Source organism: Colias philodice, chromosome 29, assembly GCF_061535455.1.
Source record: "Colias philodice isolate Cphi_HAF_F1 chromosome 29, ilColPhil1 Martin Lab GWU primary, whole genome shotgun sequence".
NCBI classification, from domain to species: domain Eukaryota; kingdom Metazoa; phylum Arthropoda; class Insecta; order Lepidoptera; family Pieridae; genus Colias; species Colias philodice.
The window spans coordinates 4,062,315-4,085,675 of NC_143114.1; the positions used below are offsets into that span (position 1 = coordinate 4,062,315).

A 23,361-nucleotide genomic window follows, 5' to 3' on the forward strand; every position below is an offset into this window, starting at 1 on the left:
AAACTTTTTCTTGGAGAACGCCCCAATAAAAAAATCCAGGGGATTTAAATCTGGGGAACGGGCTGGCCACGAGATAGTGCCTGAACGTCCAATCCACCTTCCCGGATATTCCTGGTCAAGGAAATCTCTTACTTGCACTAAACACGATCGGAACGAAACGGCGTCACTATCTGTCTCGCTCACTCATGGCAAACATGTCCACTATCCATCTCTCTCATCATTTTGCCGTAAAACTAAGAACCTACAAAGAGTTTGTGCGAATGAAAAACATTTTAACTAAATAAAATGGGTTAGCAAAAATCGGGTTACTTGAGGTTTTTATTTTTTCATTCATTTTTTTTAGTATGAAACTAACAAGTATTGTACTATTTTACAATCCTGATTAAATGCGCCAACTTTTAATGGCACTTGCCAAGACACTCTAGTACATTTTTTTTAAAGGAGGGGCTGTCAAAGTCGACAAATTTGGAAAATTTTAAATTCATAGTTTAACAAATAGTCTTCAATTCAAGGAACTTGGGGCAATTGTGTCATTATTTTTGACTGTGATTCTAGAAATGTTATTTAGGGTTACGGTTCCAAAGTTTAAATGAACAAAAATAATAAAAATTAACCAAAATAACCGAAAAATAGTTACAGGTTGACCAAATTTTTAGGTTTTTCTTAAATGCCCATAATTTTCAAACTGCATGGGATAGATTTTTTTTTTCAGATTTTTCTCATGATGGTTACAATCAATCCTGTCGCCCCGTTTTGGCTTGACGTTGAGTTTTGGGACACCCTGTATGCACGCTTAGATCATTAAGTATGCACGTTACAAAAAACAAATTGGAAACTATAATAGTTTGAATAATTTAATAGCTTACAGGTTTTCGATGGAGCATTCTGATTAATAATTGTACGGTTTTTTGAGCAACTAATAAAAATGGGGTTCTATGTTTAAAAATAAATATTTTTTTACGGATTTAAGTTTTAACACGATTTATTTACTCTATAAATATATAAAACATATCTTGTAAATATGTGTGTTTGTTACTCTTTCACGCCAATACTATTGAACAGATTGCAATGAAATTTAGCACACATATAGAGGGTAACTTTTATTAACATATAGGATAGGTTTTATCCCGGAAATCCCACGGGTACGGGAACTATGCGGCTTTTCTTTGAAAACGCAGGGGAAGCCGCGGGCGGAAAGCTAGTAACACTATAAAGTAGAATGATAAATAACAACGTACAATACTTTGTTTATCGTCTTGTTGCAATTAATAGCAGATTTAATTACTTCTAAGTACTTAGTGTCATTATTTACTTTGACGTTTTTCCGACTTTATAAAAAGTGCAGTTAATATAGCAATATTTATAAATGTGGTTTTATTTCGATATCTAAAAACGTGAACACAAAGATGAGTGTTGAATTTAAATGTGAAATAATCGTGAATTCTTCAATCAAATGTCCCTTTAATAATAAACATTTTATTATGTATATAAATTAGCTAAAAAATTTGATTTGTGACATAAAACAGAAACACACAATCAACGATAGTTAATTCGAATTCTTGTCTCAAGGATTTGGCGCCTCATGAAACTGACGCCCGGGGCGAATGCCCAGGTTTGCCTCCCCCCCCCCGATCCGGGGCTGTACAATCCTATTCTACTGTCCTACTATCCTATCCTATCCTACTAATATAATAAATGCGAAAGTTTGTGAGGATGGATGCATGTGTATGTACGTATGTTTGTTACTCTTTCACGCAAATACTACTGAACCGATTACAATGAAATTAAGCACACATATAGAGGGTAACTTGGGTTAACACATAGGATAGGTTTTATCCCGGAAATCCCACGGGAACAGGAACTATGCGGGTTTTTCTTTGAAAACGCGGGCGAAGCCGCGGACGGAAAGCTAGTATACATATTATAATCTACGAATTATTATAATCTTTATAAATCTAACCCAATAAAAGCTATTTTGCCAGTAAACACTAATATTCTTTGGCAAATATTGGTCGGTAGATAATAAAATTAAGCGGTAAAATAACATTCAAAAATACATTGTCCCCTTTTAAAATAAACAGCTTGGTAATATGAGATTTGAGGAAAAAATTAAACAAGTTTTTGTTACCTACTATGTCAAAAGCAATCAGAACATTTGTGTGTTAAACCACCAACTAACTATACATTTTAATATTTTATTTTTTTATTTATTGATTAATTTTATTCTTATTAGTTTATATAACTGTCTGACCGCATTATCTCTGTTTACTATTTATTATATTAGTCTACTTGATAAGTTGAAAATGGCGTAAAATAGAGATAAGTCTCTTAAAAATACGTGCGATAGCTGTATGGTAAATGTGTATTAGGCATTAGCACACAAAAAATTGCAAAAGTTATAAACAAATTAAGTTGCAAAAAAAGGTATTTCGTTTATTGTTAATAATTCCGAAATTATTAACATTTCAGAAATTTTGAAAAAAGATTCTTAAAGAGGAGGAAATTTCCAACAAAAATCTCCCGACTCCCGGAATTCTATTAAATATTTTTATTCATTTTTATATTATTTACAGATGAACAAGTCAATAATACTGTTTGTGGTGTGCCTGGCATACGCCAGCGCGCAAACGGAAATGGCTGGAGACCTGGACGCGATCATTCGGGATCTTTTCGGGACACCGAGCACTCCAACAGCGGACAACGCGGTTACCAACGCGAACAATAAGATACCGACACCTTCTACTATCGTACCACCGCCTAAAGGTAAGTGTCAAGTGAGAAAGATCGTAAATCGTAATCAGTGATTTAGTATTTCCTCGTGTTATAAAGGGGTTTGGGTAAAGTTGGCGTCGTGATGAACTTTCGCGACCAGTGGATGAAACTTGGGTAATTTAAAAGAGCAATATATTGTGAGCAAAAGTTATTATGGACACAAATCTCGAAACGTATTAGGAACAGAGATATTTGGATAAGTTTCATCACTGGCCGCGAAATGTCATCACGACGCCACTAGCCCATACAAAAGTACCCAAACCCCTTGGTACTAATATAATAAAAAGAATTAATCTAATAAAAAGACTACTGATGACGGGGAGGCAGTGTCAATCATCCGTTACTGCGCTCGCTGTTATGTGTGGAAGGAACTTTAGGATTAAAAAGAAAAACTCATAAAAAATGTAAATATATAAGAAAGTATACAGGGTGTCCCACTATCGGTATACTAAGCGCGAAGGAGCTTGTAGTTTTGCACTGATCACGTAAAAAATACTTAAACAACAAAATTACGCCAAAAATTTTTACATTTTTCCTTAAAATTCATGTTTTCTTCTCTAGCTTCGCGCAGCCGGCATATAACAATTCGCTAATGTAACCATTTTGTCTATGAAAACATAATCTTAAACGATAGCTCACGTGCGGTTGGCAAATGCACCTAGAATTTTATAAGCATTTTTTACGTACTCAGCGTATGCAAAACTATAACCTCCATTGAGCTTAGAATACCGACGGTGGGACACCCTGTATACTTATTTCCATTTTTTATATTAATATATTTGATCTAATTTGACCATATTTATTTATTTATTTATTAATACTTTATTGCTCTTAGAATCATTACAATAATACTTAATCTAAGGATACATTACAACAATTGGCGGTCTTATCGCTATGCAGCGATTTCTTCCAGACAACCGGACGTACGGAGAGAAATTAAATTAGAGGAAAGGTGAAGGGTAGAGCATAAAATATATATTATATTTATAAAAGAAATAAAACAAATATAAGACTAAATAAATTACCTGCGTAAAGATAAATCCATATAATATATATAATAGATACAGTATTAAATATATATTCACAATCAAATAAGAATATGTTACGTAACAATAGTATAATATTCATACATATAATATAAATTATTTATATTAAGTACAGCGAGAGAAATGATAATTACGCACCAATGCTTTAAAACTTGATAAGGATTGTGCTTTGATTGTAAATTGTAAATTGATTGTCTACTAAATAAATAACACATTACTTATTATGACATTAATTTTCAGTGAACCAAGACACAGAGTACACGCCATGTACCATGGAAGATGGTGGACAAGGGGAGTGCGTGAGATATTACCTGTGTAACGCGAATAACTCCGTGATCACAGACGGTGTTGGAATAATTGATATACGGTAATATTATTTATACTGTGCCGTTTTGATCTATACAAATATTATAAAGAGGAAAGGTTTGATTTTTTGTTTGTTTGTTTGTTTGTATGAATTGAATAGGCTCCGAAACTACTTGGCAGATTTGAAAAATTCTTTCACTGTTGGAAAGCTACATCATTTCTGAGTGACATAGGCTAGGTTTTATCCCGGAAATCCCACGGGAACGGGAACTATGCGGGTTTTTTTTGAAAACGCGGGCGAAGCCGCAGGCGGAAAGCTAGTCTGCAATAATTACCGAATAATCGCCTGTGCACACTTAACGATTACACCCGGTATAGATATACTTAAATATGACACAAAAGTATCATCAAAATCTGTGGTATTCGCATAAAAAACTTACATTTTTTACAAATTTTCTCGTTTATAATATTTGAAATGTCATCATTTTGGACACAAAAAAAAACTTAAAATCTACTTAACCAAATAACAAACTTGAAAAAAAATAAGAAAAGAATAAAAAAGTGTTTTTGTGACAAAAGACCCAGACTCAGCTATGCTGTTTGACTCGAGAGAGTACTACAGCGCTATTTATATTAATCTTTCAGAGTCCAAGATGGCCCATGTCCGTCATACCTTGACGTGTGCTGCGCGGTCCCAGACACGAGGAACCCAGACAATCCTATCACCCCAGCGCCACCTATCGCTGATCAGGTAATATCCCTACTTCACTATCACTACATAGTATAAAACAAAGTCGCTTTCTCTGTCCCTATGTCCCTTTGTATGCTTAAATCTTTAAAACTACGCAACGGATTTTGATGCGGTTTTTTTTAATAGATAGAATGATTCAAGAGGAAGGTTTTAGTATATAATTTATTAGGTTTTAGACAAAGCGGGCGAAGCCGCGGGCGGTAAGCTAGTAATATTATAAATGCGAAAGTAACTCTGTCTGTCTGTTACGCTTTCCCGCTTAAACCTCTCAACCGATTTTGATGAAATTTGGCACAGACAATCTTTAGACCCTGAGAAAGAACATAGGCTACCTTTTATCATAACACCATGCGGGTGAAGCCGCGGGCGGAAGAGGTTTAAGCGGGAAAGCGTAACAAACAGACAGACAGAGTTACTTTCGCATTAATTATAATATTAGTAGGTATAGTAAAAATATGAATGTTCTATAATTTTAATCTAAATATTATTGTATGTACCATGTTTTTATACAATAAATGATTTATTTATTTATGACTAGCGGTCCGCCCCGGCTTCGCCCGTGGTACATCTTTACGTTTTCTCTACATAAGAACCATCCTCGTACTTCAAGGAATATAATAAAAAAAGAATTATCGAAATCGGTTCAGCCGTTCTCAAGTTATGCGCTTACCAACACATTTTGCGATTCATTTTTATATATAAGATTATGTAAAACCCTAATTTACAGCGTCAAGGTTGCGGTTGGAGGAATCCCGATGGTGTCGGGTTCCGTATCACTGGTGATAAAGATGGTGAGGCCAAGTTCGGAGAGTTCCCTTGGATGGTCGCTGTTTTGAAGTAAGATTTACATAATAAATTATTATTGACGCACAATAAAAAACTTGACTCACAGACGCTTATAGGTCATAATTATTATTTTAACAAGCTAAATTTTCAAATTGTCAGAACTATATCGAATTTAAATAATATATTTTATAAGTAATTAAGAAATAAGTAGTTAATATATCATAAAAAATATAAAAAAGAATCATCAAAATCGGTTCACTCAGACTAAAGTTATGTGGTAACAAACCCATAAAAATAAAGTTGAATCAAAAAAAACCTCTTCCTTTTTTTTAAAGTTGGTTGAGAAATGTCCGTTTTTGTTAATGAAATTAACACCATATTCCGTCGCAGTAATGTTCAAAGTCCATTGCTCATTACAAAACTCTGCTTAATGGACGCGTAGGCAGACTTTTACTTTGGACAATTTTTGAGCGTGATTGTCAGTCTAAAGTAACCGTCATGAGAAGCTATAAATTTTGTAAACAAGTGTTCAGGAGTTCACAACATTTGGACCAACAAAAAAAATGAATTTGTTTAAGATTTAATAAATTATTAAGTAAAAAAATCACCTGTAAAAATCACCGGTAGTCACTTGTCACACGAAGCTCAAGCTATATCTCCAGGTATACCAATTAACCTAACCAATTACTTCACAATTTAAAACCTACTTCTAATATTAACCTTAAGTTTCCAAAGATTAGCGCGTTTGAACAAACAACTCTTTCTTTTTACTTATTATATATTTTAGATAAATTGTATTACGCACCTTTTGACGTTTTTTTCGTGGCGAATTTATTTCCTTAGATGTACTGGCTACTGGCTCCATTATACGTAATAACAAATAAAATTAACGCAACAATTAAAGTAACAACAATAAAAAAGTGATAACGAAACAATAACAAAATTAACAATAACAACCAGATCCGCGATATATGCAAAGCAATGAAACAAACTCGTACGCATTCGAAACTCGAATGATGCGTTTATTTCAAAATGGCGTCCCGATAGTTCACAATCCCTGCGACGGACGCGTTCCGGTACCAAGAAACACAAACGATAGCGCTTTGCGTCGTTAAAATATGATCCGACTAAATTAAATAGGTTGTTACTTTCATATAACCCGTCTATATTTCATGTCGATTGAATATGGTCAATTTATTATTATCTCGCAGTATAAAATGTTTACTTAGTAAAAGATGTTTGTTTACATAATTTATAGCTTCTCGTGACGGGTACTTTAGTTGTTTATTGTGCGTCAATGTTGTTATGTTTCTTTTGCACTGGTCAGCACGAGCATGTTAAAAGCACGGGGTTGCACTTGTTGAAGTGAGACTTCTTTATCGGGGTTGGGAAAAAATTTTGTGTAACATTTTTTCGTTACGCGTGACATTTTTCCGTTACGCGCCATCTTTTTCTTATCCCTACCACGCGTGATTCGACGTATTTCTGTAAAGTTGCATATAGTAAATTATTTTTTTGAAAAATAAGGTCATAGAGAAGTTTCACTTTGTACGTGTGTACACTAGTACATACACGCACACATTTTTTTTTGTTATATTTCTTTTTTTATTGAGAATAGGGAAGCGCTTGACCACAATCTCGCCTGATATTAAGCTGAGATGTGGTCTAAGGTGGTATGTGCTTCCCTAGAAGGTCCTTCACTCTACGCTTGAATTAACTTTGTATTAATTAATTTATACCTTTTTTATTTAGAATCAATAGCTATGTCCACAATATCACAAACAGATTTCACACAGACATTTTATCGGGTTGATTAAATTTAAGCTTGTGCAAGTGCAAGTTGATAAGTATCAAGAATTAGACTACAATATTTTTTTAATTAAAAATATATTTATCTGTCGGGATCATTCTTTATTATTCATTAATTAATGAACATTTATTTCGGGGTTAAAATGGGTGGCAAGTGTGCACTGTATGTTTGTTTCACGGCATGTTTCCAATACCTTTTTTCGAGGGTAGGAGCAAAAAGTAGAAACACGTTTTTTTTGAGAGCTCTTGTATTTAAATTCGTTTTATATACATAATTACGGTTGTTTTCTTACCTCTATGTGTTAAATTTGTGCCTTTGCCCACTAGTTCACTTTCCTTACATAAATTTTCAACATTTCAACACTACTGTAATAACATCATTTTTGAATCTCATCACTATGGAATCCGTCAAACACTCAATGGCAGAAATGGCGGCGTTGTTCAATGATAAAATGGCTGAATTTCAAAGAGAGCTGCAGAATGTCAACAGCACTAACAATCCTCAACCTGCATCTGCCAGCCCCACTTCAAGATTAGCGGCGGAGTTCAACAGCTTTCGCTCCTTTGTCATATCTTCTCTCCATACTTTACAATCCCAAATTGAGTTCCTCTCTAACCAATACATTAAATGGGAGATGAGAAGTCGGAGAAAAATGTTGCTGATTCATGGAGTGCCAGAAGCAGTAAAGGAAAACCCTTCCAGTCTTGTAACCAAAGTTGTAACAGATCACTTAAAAGTCCCGCATTTTCAACAAGAAGCTATTTCCCGGTGCCACCGTTTAGGAGCTGTGAAATCAGATAAGCCCAGACCGATCATCATTAAGTTTAAAGATGTTTCTGTGCGGGACACCATTTGGTTCTCAAAAACTTCTTTGAAGGGTAGTGGTTATACATTATCCGAATTCCTGATCAAAGAAAGACATGATGTCTTTATTTCGGCAAGATCTCGCTTTGGTGTATCCAATTGCTGGACCAGAGACGGTCATATTATTGTGCAAACCACAGATGGAACAAGACACAAGGTCACAATGATGGCTGAACTTGATGGCATCCCTTCTGCTGCTGGGGGTTCTTCTGGCTCGGCTTCTACTTCCACTAACTCAAAACAGATGCCTAATTCAAGACCCAAGAGGTTCGGTAGAGTTAAGTAGATTGCATTCTGTACTCTTTTATTGCATTTTGACTTCACTTGTTAGACTCAAAATTGGTAGTTGTTTCACTGTATTATATTTAATATCTCATTTCAAAATATTTCTATGTTTCGGAATTCACTACTTTAACTTCTTGCTTCTTTAAATAGTGTGAACGTCTGTTTTCTTCAAGTAACTTTTAACTATATTTTAGCTGTATATGTTGTTAAATTTTAAGGTAATTTTAAAATATAATTTCACATTGTAACTACTTATATAAAAATTATTGTAGGTACCGTAAAACGGGGTGAATAGAATTCACGGGGTGAATAGAAATATTCTTGGGAAAAAGTCTAAAAGCCTGATATTTGAGAACTACTTCAAAAATCGCAATAGTGTTTTTAGTTTTTACAATGGCAACATTTTTTTGTTGGTCTGACAACATTTGAATAGTATGAAGTTAGCAATTTATGTCAATAAGTGAGTTCAAAGTGCAACGGTTGTATGTATGTCTTTTGTGCTCTTATTAACTTCTCTCTAGTTATTATTTAAATTGTGTTTTTGATTGTGAAATAACTTTATTTAACGGTGAAGTGTATCCAGAATAAATTGAAAAGGTAAGTTTTACTGATTAGTTTGATTTTTATTGGTAAATTAGTAAAATAATTGCACCCATAAATATTTATGATTAAGAGGTGAATAGAGACGACTGAGGGGTGAATAGAAACGCCATATGAGGTGAATAGAAACGGCAAAGGGGTAAATAGGAACGAGAAAGGGTTTAATAGAAACGCGAAAGGGGTTTTTAGAAACGCTTTTGATAGGGTTGGCACTTTATGCAGGTTGTTGAGTTTTAACTTTATTACCTAAGTACCTACATTTTTAAAAAGTTGATTTTTTAATATTTAATAATTAATTTTGTGTACGCAGGTATAGTTGCGAGCAATATGCCACGCAACTACAAACCAGACCCTCGGGGTAAGAAATATATAAAATATGACCTCAACTTAATACAACAGGCTGTTAATGAATATTCTGCGAGTAATTGTTCTCTTGATACTATCTCAAAGAAATATAATATACACAGATCTGTTTTATACAGACACTGCACAAGAAATATGAAAAGTCAAGGAGGTCAAACTGTTTTATCCAAAGAAACTGAAGAAGAATTTATTAAATATATAAATATATGTGCTGACTGGGGCTATCATTTGGAGGCGTATGATTTAAGAGTACTTGTTAAGGTCTATCTTGATAAATTAGGTGTGAATGTAAAGAGATTTAAAAATAATATGCCTGGACCAGATTTTGTCTCCTCTTTTCTGAAAAGGCACAAAGATGCAATTTCTCAGAGATTATCGCAAAATATAAAGCGAAATCGGGCTGCTGTTTCCCCTGAAATAATAAAAAAATACTTTGAAGAATTAGAAATTTCATTATCAGGCGTACCTATGTGTAATATTATAAATTACGACGAGACGAATCTTTCCGATGATCCTGGGCGGAAGAAAATAATTACAAAAAAAGGCGTGAAATATCCAGAGCGGGTGATGAACCACTCGAAGTCTGCCGTTTCTATAATGATTGCGTGCACAGCTGAGGGAGAATTACTGCCTCCTTATGTTGTCTATAAAGCACAACATTTGTATGACACTTGGACCGTTAAGGGGCCAAAAGGGACTCGTTACAATAGATCACAGTCAGGTTGGTTTGATGGAACCATTTTTGAAGACTGGATTAAATCGATAATCATACCCTATTTTCAAGGAGTACCCGGAAAAAAAATATTGATCGGTGATAATTTATCGTCGCACCTTTCATTAGATCTAATTAAACTGTGTCATGAAGAAAACATAAGTTTCGTATTCTTGCCAGCTAATTCTACCCACATGACACAGCCATTGGATGTGGCCTTTTTCAGGCCTATGAAAATAGCTTGGCGAAATATTTTGTATCAATGGAAAAAAGCCGATGGTCGCCAACAAGCATCGGTTCCAAAAGGATGTTTTCCACGTCTACTATCCATGCTTTTAGACGCCCTAAAACACAATGCTAAAGAAAATATTTTATCAGGATTTAAAAAAGCTGGAATAAATCCACTGGACCCTACACAAGTATTGAAAAGATTACCTGAATATGACAGAGTTAGCCATCAAACAGAAACTATCAATGAATCTGTTCTAACAATACTAAAAGATATGAGATATGGAACCATAAATGTCACTGAACCTAAAAGAAAAAGAAAAATTGAAGTAGAACCTGGAAAGAGCGTTAGTCTTGAAGAAAGTTATGCTGAAACAGAAATCGAGAACCAAGAGAAAAAAAATAAGAAGACAAATAAAGAAAGTAAAGAAAAAGGAAAGGGAATTGGAAAGAAATCAAAAAAAAAAACACATACAAATGTAATAGATGAAACGAAATCTCTCGCCGCTTACGATCATGAAATTCATTTACCCTCTGAAACAGCCTTATTACCACAGTCTTTGAGTACATGTGAGGCTAATGATTACTTAGATATAGAAAAGGTACCAATTATTTTTGGTGATGATGTTATTATTGATCATTTTGAAACGATTGACAATTTAAATGTCAGTTCTGATGCCATGATTTCAAGTAATGAAATAAAAAGCAATAAAAAAATTGAAATTTTATCTGATATTTCAGTAACAGATCCTAAACAATTTGCAAAAATATTATATGATAGTAAAATGAAAAGAAAACAACAAAAACATCGAAATTATTACAGAAATGACGAGGAAATATTATCCGAATTAATGTCTGATACTGTTTAAAAAAATATTCGTATTAAAAAAAGGGAGTTTGTGATAAGAGCCATTTAAGTATAACATTCCAGAATTATTTATGTTGACATCCTAAAATTTTTAATAAATACTCACTTTGTGTAGATACATAACTGATTATTGCACTGTTTTGTTGATTATTGTCAGAAGATTATTATGTTTCAGACTGTGTTGTAATATAGTTTTTACGCTTAATAGTTATTAATTAAGCATAATTGTTTTGTAGTCATTTCTTAGGCTAAAATTATTTTTGAACTGATTATTCTGTTTTGTTGATTATTGTCAGAAGATTATTATGTTTCAGACTGTGTTGTAATATAGTTTACATACGCTTAATAATTATTAATTAAGCTTAATTGTTTTGTAGTCTTATTTCTAAGGCTAAAATTATTTTTGAACTGATTATTCTGTTTTGTTCATTATTGTCAGAAGATTATTATGTTTCAGAATTCAGATTGAGTAATGAGTAGGTAATATAATTTTATTACGAATAATTATTAATTAAGCTTATTTTTTTTGGTGATCTCAATTCTAAGGTTAAGTAGGTACCATTATTTTTGAACAGATTTTTTAATATGCATTGTTATTGGTTCGGATTATTTTATTTTTAATATTAATAAAAAGGTTTTCTAATATATTATGTACACTCTTTTATTTCATTATCTCTGTGACGTCACTACCACTATATAAAATATTTTGACAACCCTATCATTTTTCTCTATTAACCCCATATGTCGTATCTATTGACCCCGTATTCCGGGAAAATAGAAATTGACCAGGTTTTTGTCTTTTTCTCCTAAATAGATAATAATTTGGCATTAAAATTGTAATTAGCTTGTAAAATAGCAAAGGACTCCCACAATGAAAGCAGCTTTATTACCCGAAACTTACAATGTATATTTTTAAAGTCGGTTTGAAAGTCTAGATTGTTTCTATTTACCCCGTTTTACGGTACCTTTGTTTTTGTAATTTGTTGTGACATTTGACAATGACAATTCGTGTCATTCTTATATTCTTTTAGTTGTCACGGATACTAGCGCTTTGGACATTTGAACTGTAATTTACACAAGTAGTGTGTTGAATTCGGTATATAATAACTGGTGGTAAAGGTCATGTTAGATTATTGGATTTTAAACTTAGACTTATTATTACTATATTTTATCTATATATACTTTTTTATTACTATATATTTATATATATATTATATTTTAAGAATATTATTTTTTATATTAATTATTTATTATTTTCGTCATGGCTTTAAATGATAGCACGGAAAGCGAAGCGTTTTTTTCACTCTCTTCAAATGGTTCAGAAAGCGACAGTTTTAATAGTTTGACTTCCTCTTCTTCTCCTTGCATTTCCTCTCTATTCTCCAATCAACCTAATAACTTTAATGTAATTCATATAAATGCCCAGAGTATTCCGGCACACTACCCTGACCTCCTTGCTACTTTTGACTCCCATCCTGTACATGCCATATTAATTTCAGAGTCCTGGCTCAAACCCTGTCTTCCTTCCTCTTCTTATAGTCTTCCAGGATTTCAGTTAATAAGAAACGATCGCATGGGTCGGACCGGAGGAGGGGTTGCAATTTACTTACGTTCTCACATTCCTTACACTATTGTCAGTTCCTCCCCTCAGCCGCCACCTAGCGATGCAGCTGAACATCTACTTGTCGAAATAACTTCTTCCAACACTAAAATCCTTTTAGGCGTCTTCTACTCCCCTAACCTCTCTGTTAACTATTTCCATTCCTTCGACCAGATCCTTGAATCCTTTTCTCCTCTCTATAATCATATTATATTTATGGGAGATTTTAACACCTGCTTACTCAAGGGTGATCATCGTAGTAATAAGCTTATAAATTTAGTTGATTCCTATAATCTTAAAATCCTCCCTTTACAGGCTACCCATTCCTCTCCAAACTGTACCCCATCCCTCCTTGATCTCATCATTGTTTCCTCCCCAACGCATGTCGCTGAGCACGGACAGCGTTCAGCTGACATGTTTTCCTTTCATGACCTTATTTTCCTTTCTTACAAATTAAAACTTCCTAAATCGAAACCTAAGACTATTTTGCAACGTAATTTCGGTAAAATTAATGCTGAGCGCTTGTGCGAAGACGCAATAAACATGGACTGGTCGGTAGTTTCGTCTGCTGATACCATCAATGATAAAGTGTCGCTTTTTAATTCATTAATTCTTCAACTTTATGATTCGCATGCTCCAATGCGTCCAGTTAAGTTGAAGCACCTGCCTGCCCCTTGGATGACCGACAACCTTAAATCACTTTTACGGAAGAAGGCGCGTGCAAAGACTAAATTAAAGTTGTCTAATTCGGATATAAATCGTGAAAAATTTAATCGAATTCGAAACCGCTGCAATACCTTGTGTAGGGATGCTCAACGACTTTATATATCTAAGTCGGTTGACAATGGTGATCCTTCTAAAATTTGGAAATTCCTCAGATCCCTTGGAATTGGCAGATCCCAACAAAATCCTTGTCTTAAATCAACCCAGGCCAATGTCCTCAATTCCCATTTTTCCAATCCTCCCTCAGATTTCCATCCTACCCTTAAATCTAATACACTATCCTACCTAAATAACCTACCCCATCCCAGCTTTCCTTCTTTTGTATTCAATCGTTTTACCGAGTGTAGTGTTAAGAAAAGCATATTGTCAATCACTTCAAAGGCCGTCGGTAGTGACTGCATTGGTCGGAACATGATCATTCCAATCCTCCCTATAATCAATCCTACTATCACACATATCCTAAATTTTTCCATTGCATCTGGCATATTTCCTGATGATTGGAAAAGTGCTCACATTATACCTCTCCCAAAAATTCCTAACCCTTCCACTACATCTGATTACCGACCCATTGCCATCCTTCCATTTCTCTCTAAGGTTCTCGAACGACTGGTTCAAGAGCAATTGAGTATTTTCCTTAACTCCAATAATCTCCTTAATCCTTTCCAATCCGGTTTCCGTCCCGGTCACAGTACGACCACTGCACTTATCAAAATCACTGACGACATCCGGCGAGGTTTTGACAATAAGCAGCTCACAATTCTAACGTTGCTGGACTTTAGTAACGCTTTCAACACGGTCGATCACGACATATTGCTGGCTTTACTGCGGTCCCTTAATTTATCTGCATCGGCTATCGATTGGGTACATAGCTACTTAAGGGGACGTCGGCAACGTATACAGATTGAGGAGATTTCCTCATCTTGGTGCAATGTTACTGCTGGCGTTCCTCAAGGCGGCGTTCTCTCTCCCCTCCTTTTCTCCATTTTTATTAACACCATTTCCAAAAATATTGAGTCACCCTACCATATGTATGCAGACGATTTCCAATTATATAAACACGCATCACTACTCGAACTACCTGAAGCGATTTTTCAAGTAAACGCTGATCTTGCGACAATCGTCTCATGGAGTAAACATTACGGTTTAACAGTTAACCCAATTAAAACAAAAGCTATTATTTTCGGAAGCAGGCAGCTCGTATCAAAAATCGACTGGGCCGATTTACCAAGTATCGTTGTTGATGGTGTATCTATACCATATAGCACACAAGTAAAAAATCTTGGTTTGACACTTGACCAAACTTTTTCGTGGGATGAGCAAATAAAACAAGTCCGTAAAAGGGTTTTCTCATCGGCGTTCTCGCTACGGCGTTTACGAAACTTTTTACCGATCGCTACGAAAATTACGTTAGCTCATTCTTTACTCCTTCCTCTCCTTGATTTTGCCGATTCATCCTATCCAGATCTCCATGAATACCAACTAGACACCCTTGAGAAGCTTCAAAATTTTTGTATACGATTTATTTATGGATTACGTAAATTTGATCATATTTCTGAGTTTAGAACAAAATTAAACTGGCTCCCCGTTCGCTTCCGCCGGAATACTCACATTCTTCATCTCCTGTATTGTATTTTATTTCATCCTAAAACACCGTCCTATTTAAAAAACAACTTTAACTATCTTAGCTCTACTCACACTCTCACTCTTCGTTCTTCCAACCTTTTATTATTATGTACTCCTGTCCATCGGTCAAACTTTTATGACAACTCGTTTACTGTTCGTGCCATTCAGCTCTGGAACGCCTTGCCGGAAAGTATCCGACGTGCACAAACGCTTAGTTCTTTTAAGTCCCTATTGAAAGCTCATTATCTAGCCATGCAATAGTTGTATTAGTAATAATTTATGTATAATTATAATTTTTGTATATATTGTTATATATATATATATTATATTGTAGTTTGTGTAGTGTATAATACAAGTATATTTATATAACTATGTGGTATCTATGTACAGTATATGTAGTTTATGTAGTATGTAGGCATTTTTTTAAAATATATTCTTTCTTTTATTTCTTTTTTGCGCTATCCTTATCTTCTCACATTTCCTTTCCTACCAGGTTGCCTGGCAGAGATTGCTGTGTAGCAATAAGGCCGCCTATTGTGCAAAATTTTTGTACCTCACTAATTTGTACCAAATTTCCTATATTGTTTTGTACAATGAAGTGTTATAAATATAAATAAATAAATAAATAAATATAAATACCTAGCCTGGTTAGAATGTGTAAGATTAGTTCATCTAAGATATCATGATAGATACGGTCGCGAACAGCCGATCGGTACGCGATTTAAGTCTCTATAATATATGTACTAGCTTTCCGCCCGCGGCTTCGCCCGCGTTTTCAGAGAGAACCCCGCATAGTTCCCTTTCCCGTGGGATTTCCGGGATAAAACCTATCCTATCTCTCAAGTTGGATCGAACTGCACATGGTGTGCGAATTTTATTATAATCGGTTAAGTGGTTTAGGAGTCCATTGAGGACAAACATTGTGACACGAGATTTATATATATTAAGACTATCTAAGAGATTTAATCGCGTGCCATCGGGATACCTAGGGTTACCACGGGCTACCCACGTTATATGATACTGCTATAGTTTGATGGCCAATATTCAAACTACGGTTATAGATAGACAGCTATCTCCGATAGCTAGTAAGGTTGTATCTATCGTAAGATAGATACGATATTGGGAACGGCCATTACTGGCTGACAGCTGTCAAAACGTTATTGGGACGCTCAAATAGACAAATTCAAAGAGAAAAATATACCTCTAGTAAGCAGTTAGTCTTCCAGACGATAGATAGCGATCAGAGATAGGTAAGCTTATCGCTAGTAAGCTTATTGGGACTGGACGGGATTGGGAAAACAAAAAAATAGATAGCTTTTTCTATCTTTAGTAGGGTTAAACAGAAGATAGATACGATATTGGGAACGGCCATGAATAGGCTCTTAAGTCTTACGTAGTGTATTATAGAGACTCTATCGCGTACCGATCGACTGTTCGCTACCGTATTCGGGTAATCCTTACTAATATTATAAATGCGAAAGTAACTCTGTCTGTCTGTCTGTTACTCAATCACGCCTAAACTACTGAACCAATTTGCATGAAATTTGGTATGGAGATAATTTGATACCCGAGAAAGGACATAGGCTACCTTTTATTGCGAAATATGTAACACGGGCGAGTGTTATCTATATATGTATTTATTAAATATTATATTTATCGTCGCCTAGTACCCATAACACAAGCCTTAATTGAGCTTACTGTGGGACTAGGTCGATTTGTGTAATAATGTCCCAGACCCAAGAACAAATAATTGAGTGTTATCTGTATATGTATTTATTAAATATTATATTTATCGTCGCCTAGTACCCACAATACAAGCCTTAATTGAGCTTACTGTGGGACTAGGTCGATTTGTGTAATAATGTCCTATAATATTTATTTATATTTATTTATAATGCTCGAAAGTAGACCATGCACGTCAAAACCAATGACCCGACCGTTCCCACCCCATGTCATCTAATCTGACCTCCAGTTTGAATTACGTTGATCCCAGGATAGAGCCAGTGAACGATGATGAGCCAGATGGTCAGAAACTCAACGTATACGTGGGGGGTGGTTCGTTAATACACCCTAAAGTGGTGCTAACAGCTGCTCATTATGTGACCACTACGAAAGCTCTAAAGGTCAGGGCAGGAGAATGGGACACGCAAACGACGAAAGAGATCTATCCGCATCAAGATCGGGATGTGGATAGGACGATCGTGCATAAGGACTTTAATAAGAGTGAGTATTTTTGTTTGATTTACATAAGTTTTTAGGATTTTACACGGATTTAAAACGAGATTTATTAATTTTTTGACGCGACGCCCGTGACCACGCTCGTTGTAAAGTGTTCACATTAAATAATATTATATTATGTAAAGAATAAATCGCGTTTAAAATCCGTTAAAATTCTTCAATTTATAGAGCATTTGTTTTTGTAAGTTGGGTGAATTATCTATAACTAGCTGTACTGCGCGGTTTCACCCGCATTACTCCACTCCTGTTGGTCTTAGCGTAATGATATATAGCCTATAGCCTTCCTCGATAAATGAGCTATCTAACAGCGAAAGAATTTTTCAAATCGGACCAGTAGTTCCAAAGATTAGCGCGTTCAAACAAACAAACAAACTCTCCAGCTTTCTAAATTCTAATATTAGTATAGATTTACGAGATGGCCCGTGAACACGCTCATTGTAAATCACGGGTTAAATAATAATTATTAATACATATAAATAAGTCGCGTTTAAAATCTGTTAACAATTCTTCAATTTATAATAGTGAGTATTTGTTTTTGTAAGTTGTGTGAATTATCTATAGTAAGGCCAACGAGACGAGATATAAAACGTAAACAATCTGACCTTTATAAATGACATGATAAAAATAATTTGATCACCAGGCGTGATTCGAACCCGCGTCTTTCTGCCATTCCAAGGCGACGCCTTGATCTCTCGGCCAACCTTTCTGTAGGGACACATGCAATTCGCTGATCGAGCTTTTTGTATATACTGTTTAGGTTTTATGTGCCCTAAAGGACACCTCACGCCAATTATTGAGATAATCATCTCAATAATTGGCGTGAGATATTATTATTTAAACAACCGTCTCAACCAATATGAAACACTAGCTGCGCTTTGCGGTTTCACCCGCGTGGCTCCGCTCCTGTTGGTCTTAGCGTAATGATATATAGCCATCCTCGATAAATGGGCTATCCTAACACCGAAAGAATTTTTCAAATGGGACCAGTAGTTCTTGAGATTAGCGCGATCAAACAAACAAACTCTTCAGCTTTAGAATATTTTTACGATGGAAGGCGGCCTTTGTTGAATTTCATATTTTGTTTAGCATTCAAATGCCTTATAAATAAGAAATTTTTTAAACGGAATTCGACCATCGTCTTTCGCCATAACACTAAGAAATGTTTTTTTGAAGTGAAACTTCTCGTTGCTCGTTGAGAGTAAAATTTCAAGGTCGCGTGATGGCAATTATACCGTCACGCCATAGAATAAGGCGACGATTTTGGAATCTTGCAAAAGTCACTTCTGACATCTTTTTTTTACAGATAACCTATTCTACGATATAGCCCTATTAATTCTATCATCCCCTCTGGAGTTGGCGCCCAACGTAGGGGTGGTATGCTTACCTCCCCCCCGGGAACGTGCTGTGGGGGGGACTCAGTGCTTTGCGTCAGGGTGGGGTAAGGACAAGTTCGGGAAGGAAGGACGGTACCAGGTTATATTGAAGCGGGTGAGTATTGTTATATTTTTGAAGTAAAAACTTCTTTAGCGGCGTTGGCGTTAAAATCTTAAACTCGCGTCAGGACACGTGGCCTGATCGAAAAAGCGTAAGACGGATACCATTCCAAAATATCAAACAAGCTCAACGTTAATAATCAAGTTTTCACTTCTGCGGGACTCCCGGTGTGCAACCCGTCTTTTTTTTTGACAGTGTTTTACACGCTCTTATAATAGATTCATCTGTATCCTACTAATATTACAAATGCGAAAGTTTGTGAGGATGGACGTGTATGTGTGTGCTTGTTACACTTTTACGCAAATACTACTGAACCGATTAGAATGAAATTTAGCACACATATACAGGGTGAAAGGTAAGACGTTTGACAAATTTAGACAGGAGCTTCTACTCATGAAACTGAACAACTTTTGTTCTACAACTTTGCTGAATTCGTAGAAAAAAATTTGGACTTTGTATGGAAATCGGTCAGCTGATTAGCGAAGTTTCCTTACGTTTGACAAATTTAGACAGGAGCTGTCTAAATTTGTCAAACGTCTTACCTTTCACCCTGTAGAGCTTCGCTCGCGTTTTCAAAGAAAAACCCGCATAGTTCCCGTTCCCGTGGGATTTTCGGGATAAATCCTATCCTATGTGTAATATTTATAAATGCCTGGAAGAGATCACTCTTTAGTGATAAGGCCGCACTAGCTATAAGTTTTAGTTTTAAGTAATAGAAATATGTATACTAGCATAATAAAGTGTAATAAAATAAAAAAAATGCATTTTTTGCTTCCAGGTGGAATTACCTGTAGTTGAAAGACGTCAATGTCAAACTGCGTTGCGCAAAACGCGTTTGGGTCATTTCTTCGAACTTCACACGTCGTTTATGTGCGCGGGGGGAATTGGGGGGAAAGATACTTGTAAAGGGGATGGGGGTTCACCCCTCGTTTGTCCTATACAGGTGAGACTTTTATAACGTTAAATATTATTATATATTTTTCATTTCAGAACAAAAAAACACATACATAATAACATAGTACTCTGCCAAACTGTAAAACAGTTTGTTGGCAGATGTAGCTCCATTTTACATCATCCTGTAAATAAGTATACTTTCTTTCTTTTATCTTTCTTATGCAATATACACTACACTTTAATCAAATTTGATATTTAAACTAACAATATTACATTTCAACGACCAGGCATAACACAAGCTATAGAAAGGCTCACTCAAATGAGTCACCGCCTACATCGGTTCTTCAACACATCAACTCACTCTCATGTGTATTCAGAAAATTCTTCTAATTCTTCCTAATTCTAAGTAATTGTGTGAAGTCCCATGTCCCCAAGTGGGGTAAGGGGCAGATGCATTATACATACATCTGTTTCACTGATTGATTTTCTTTAGGGACAAGTAGGTGATCAGCCTTCTGTGTCCTGCCAGACCGAGACATTTCTTTTTCTTCGTCTCCACTGGGAATCGAACCCAGGATCCTTCGGTTCTACGCTCACGCGTTAACCCTTGTACCAAGGCAGTATTTGAAAAAGAGCTCGGCTATTTGTTAAAAAAAATATCTACCATTTCATAATTTGGGAATTTTACTCAGTTAAGATGTGAAAGCTTTAACGAAGTAATAATTTTTTTGTATTATTTATTACTATTTCGACCGCCTCCTTGGTACAAGGGTTAACGCGTGAGCGTAGAACCGAAGTCCTGGGTTCGATTCCCGGTAGAAACGCACAAAAAAATGTCTCGGTCTGGCAGGACACAGAAGGCTGATCACCTACTTGTCCCTAAAGAAAATCGATCGGTGAAAAAGATTTAATCAAAATGTATCTGCCCCATGCCCCATTAGGGGCCACGGGACTTCATTAAGCTTCCTTCACTCTGCCAAAAAATTGTGTGTGAATATTAGACTACAGGCCCGTGTTGAAAAAATTATGGGTCATTTGACCCACCAGGTGACCTATCTAGAACGATTTAAGAGCATAAAATAATAAGATTCAGCACTATGACGTCACTTGTAAGCTGTCCACCTGAGTGCAGATGAGAATTCGAAGGTTCAGGTAGAGATTTTCTCCCCTTGTCTCCATGATTTTTGTACGGCGTTGCGGAATAATTGATTAAATGTAGTATAGAAATAGTATGACACAGATGCCGTACAAAATCAAATGACCAAATTTACCTCGGCAACTGTCGAAAAATAAAAATAAATTCCGACTTTGTGGACCACCATTTTTGTACGGCATCTGTGTCATACTATTTCTATACTGCTTTTAAGCCATTATTCCGCAACGCCGTACAAAAATCATGGAGACAAGGGGAGAAAATCTCTACCTGAACTTTCGAATTCTCATCTGCACTCAGGTGGACAGCTTACGAGTGACGTCATAGTGCTGAATCTTATTATTTTATGCTCTTATATCATTCTAGATAGGTCAGGTGGTGGGTCAAATGACCCATAATTTTTTCAACATGGGCCTGTAGTCTATATACTTTTTCCTCGAGTTTTGATACTTGATTTGTAAACAACATACTTTCATGCTCATGTTGAATTCATTTTTCCCTGCTTTTGCTCTGCCATATTTAATGTTACTCTCTTTAATTACCTTACTCTCTTTTGGTGAGGCTGTGTCCATTTGGCTTATTTAAGAGAAATTTTGTATGCAATGTTTTGACAATCATTTTATTTTCTATTGTTTTTCAACTCTTTCTTATTTTTAAAATTAAAAATCCTACCCATAGGTTGCATGGTAGAAATCGCTTAGTAGCGATTAGGCCGCCTTTTTAGCTTTATAACATATTGTCTGTTTCGTTTTTATATGTATTTACTTGTAGCTGAATAAAGTGTATTTATTGTTATAATTATTTCTTTAACAGTACGAAAAAGACCGTTATGTACAGAACGGTATAGTCGCGTGGGGGATCGGGTGTGGGGAGGACGGTACTCCCGGCGTGTATGTGGATGTTGGTAACTTGCGCAATTGGATCGACGACAAGATTGCCGGCGAGGGCTTGGATGTTAAGACTTACAGTTATTAAATGAAATATATGTATAGATAATTATTTGGTGTTTTATTTGACTACCATTATCATCATCAGATGTTCCTTCTTCAGGGATAGGGGCCTTCTATGAGGGCTAAGGCCATATTTTTACTCTATTATTAATAAATTTTAGAACATTAGTATACTATGATATCTCATCTACAGAAAAATGAATGTTAGTCTATAAGCTATAAGGAATCATAAACTTATACATTTGATCATGTGATTTATTGAAAAAGACCGTTACACAGATAGAGCTGTTTGGTGTTTTATTTAGCCTTTAGATAATAAATGATAAAGAGAATGGATGTATGTACTGTAATCTGACTAATGCCTACTATAATATCTTTATGTATAAAAAGTACGTGTCACTTTGTTTGTCCACGAACTACAAAACTACTAAACCGATTTTAAATTTGATTTGCACCCCGTGTGCAGTTCTACCTTGAAAGATAGGATAGGTTACATTTCAGTTTATAGTCGCAAAATTATTTTATTGCAAATTATAATTAGTAAGTTTGTACATTATTTGACAGCTTAAAAATTATCTAGATAGCTCAAAACAAGGCTCAAAACGATTCCTACATATGGCGACATCTGCTTACTGAATTGAGTAAGTATTCAATAGATGGCGCTATTATTCAATAGACCTGAGAAAGGACATAGGATAAATTTTTATCCCGGAAATCCCACAGGAACTTGAACTATGCGGGAAGTAGCTTATGAATTTTGGGTCTACAGTTATGAGCTAGCTACATACCAAATTTCATTGTAATCGGTTCAGTAGTATTTGCGTTGCCTCACAAACTTTCGCATTTATAATATTAGTTAGTTGAATTTTTCTTTTTTATAGTATTGTTCACGCTCACAGTGCAGTAAACAATCGTTATTAATAATAAGTTACCTTTATTCTGTTACATAAGCTACAACACTGCCAAGTATTATGAAAATTGGTTCAGTGGTTTTCAAGAGTTACAAACATACGTATGCAATTATCCATCCTCACAAACTTTTACGTTTACGAAAAGACTACCTTAGCATAAATACATAAATCTATATTATAAAAAGGAATCGCTAAATGTGTTGGTAAAGCGCAAACTTGAGAACGGCTGAACCGATTTTGATAATTATATTTTTATAATATTCCTTGAAGTACGAGGATGATTCTTATGGAGAGAAAACGTAAACATGTACCACGGGCAAAGCCGGAGTGCACCGCTAGTACTATAAAAAATTATTGACTAGTCACATACCTAGTATCTATATT

At 35.3% G+C, this 23,361-nt stretch overlaps 3 protein-coding genes across 4 annotated transcripts in view; all 3 read left to right on the forward strand.

Moving 5' to 3' along the window:
• LOC149475899 (phenoloxidase-activating factor 2-like) overlaps window positions 1–22,115 on the forward strand; it is a 30,778-nt gene extending 8,663 nt beyond the window's left edge. Inside the window, exons 2-9 of one of the 2 annotated variants that reach the window (XM_089712893.1) lie at window positions 2,574–2,763; window positions 4,059–4,185; window positions 4,770–4,875; window positions 5,603–5,712; window positions 17,310–17,560; window positions 18,879–19,063; window positions 19,848–20,012; window positions 21,930–22,115. In XM_089712893.1, the coding sequence (XP_089569019.1) occupies window positions 2,574–2,763; window positions 4,059–4,185; window positions 4,770–4,875; window positions 5,603–5,712; window positions 17,310–17,560; window positions 18,879–19,063; window positions 19,848–20,012; window positions 21,930–22,091 (1,296 nt within the window). In that variant the 3' untranslated portion in view covers window positions 22,092–22,115. The remainder of the gene's footprint in view (window positions 1–2,573; window positions 2,764–4,058; window positions 4,186–4,769; window positions 4,876–5,602; window positions 5,713–17,309; window positions 17,561–18,878; window positions 19,064–19,847; window positions 20,013–21,929) is intronic. The other variant, XM_089712894.1, reaches the window with a different exon arrangement.
• LOC149475900 (uncharacterized) lies at window positions 7,684–8,821 on the forward strand. Its single transcript, XM_089712949.1, has one exon. It carries the CDS (start codon window positions 7,869–7,871, stop codon window positions 8,619–8,621), a length of 753 nt encoding a protein of 250 aa, XP_089569075.1. The 5' UTR covers window positions 7,684–7,868; the 3' UTR covers window positions 8,622–8,821.
• LOC149475901 (uncharacterized) lies at window positions 8,895–12,352 on the forward strand. The gene is made up of 2 exons (XM_089712824.1): window positions 8,895–9,217; window positions 9,531–12,352. The coding sequence occupies exon 2, from the start codon at window positions 9,548–9,550 to the stop codon at window positions 11,390–11,392; it is 1,845 nt and encodes a 614-aa protein (XP_089568950.1). The 5' UTR covers window positions 8,895–9,217; window positions 9,531–9,547; the 3' UTR covers window positions 11,393–12,352.
• Window positions 22,116–23,361: the final 1,246 nt, after the last annotated feature.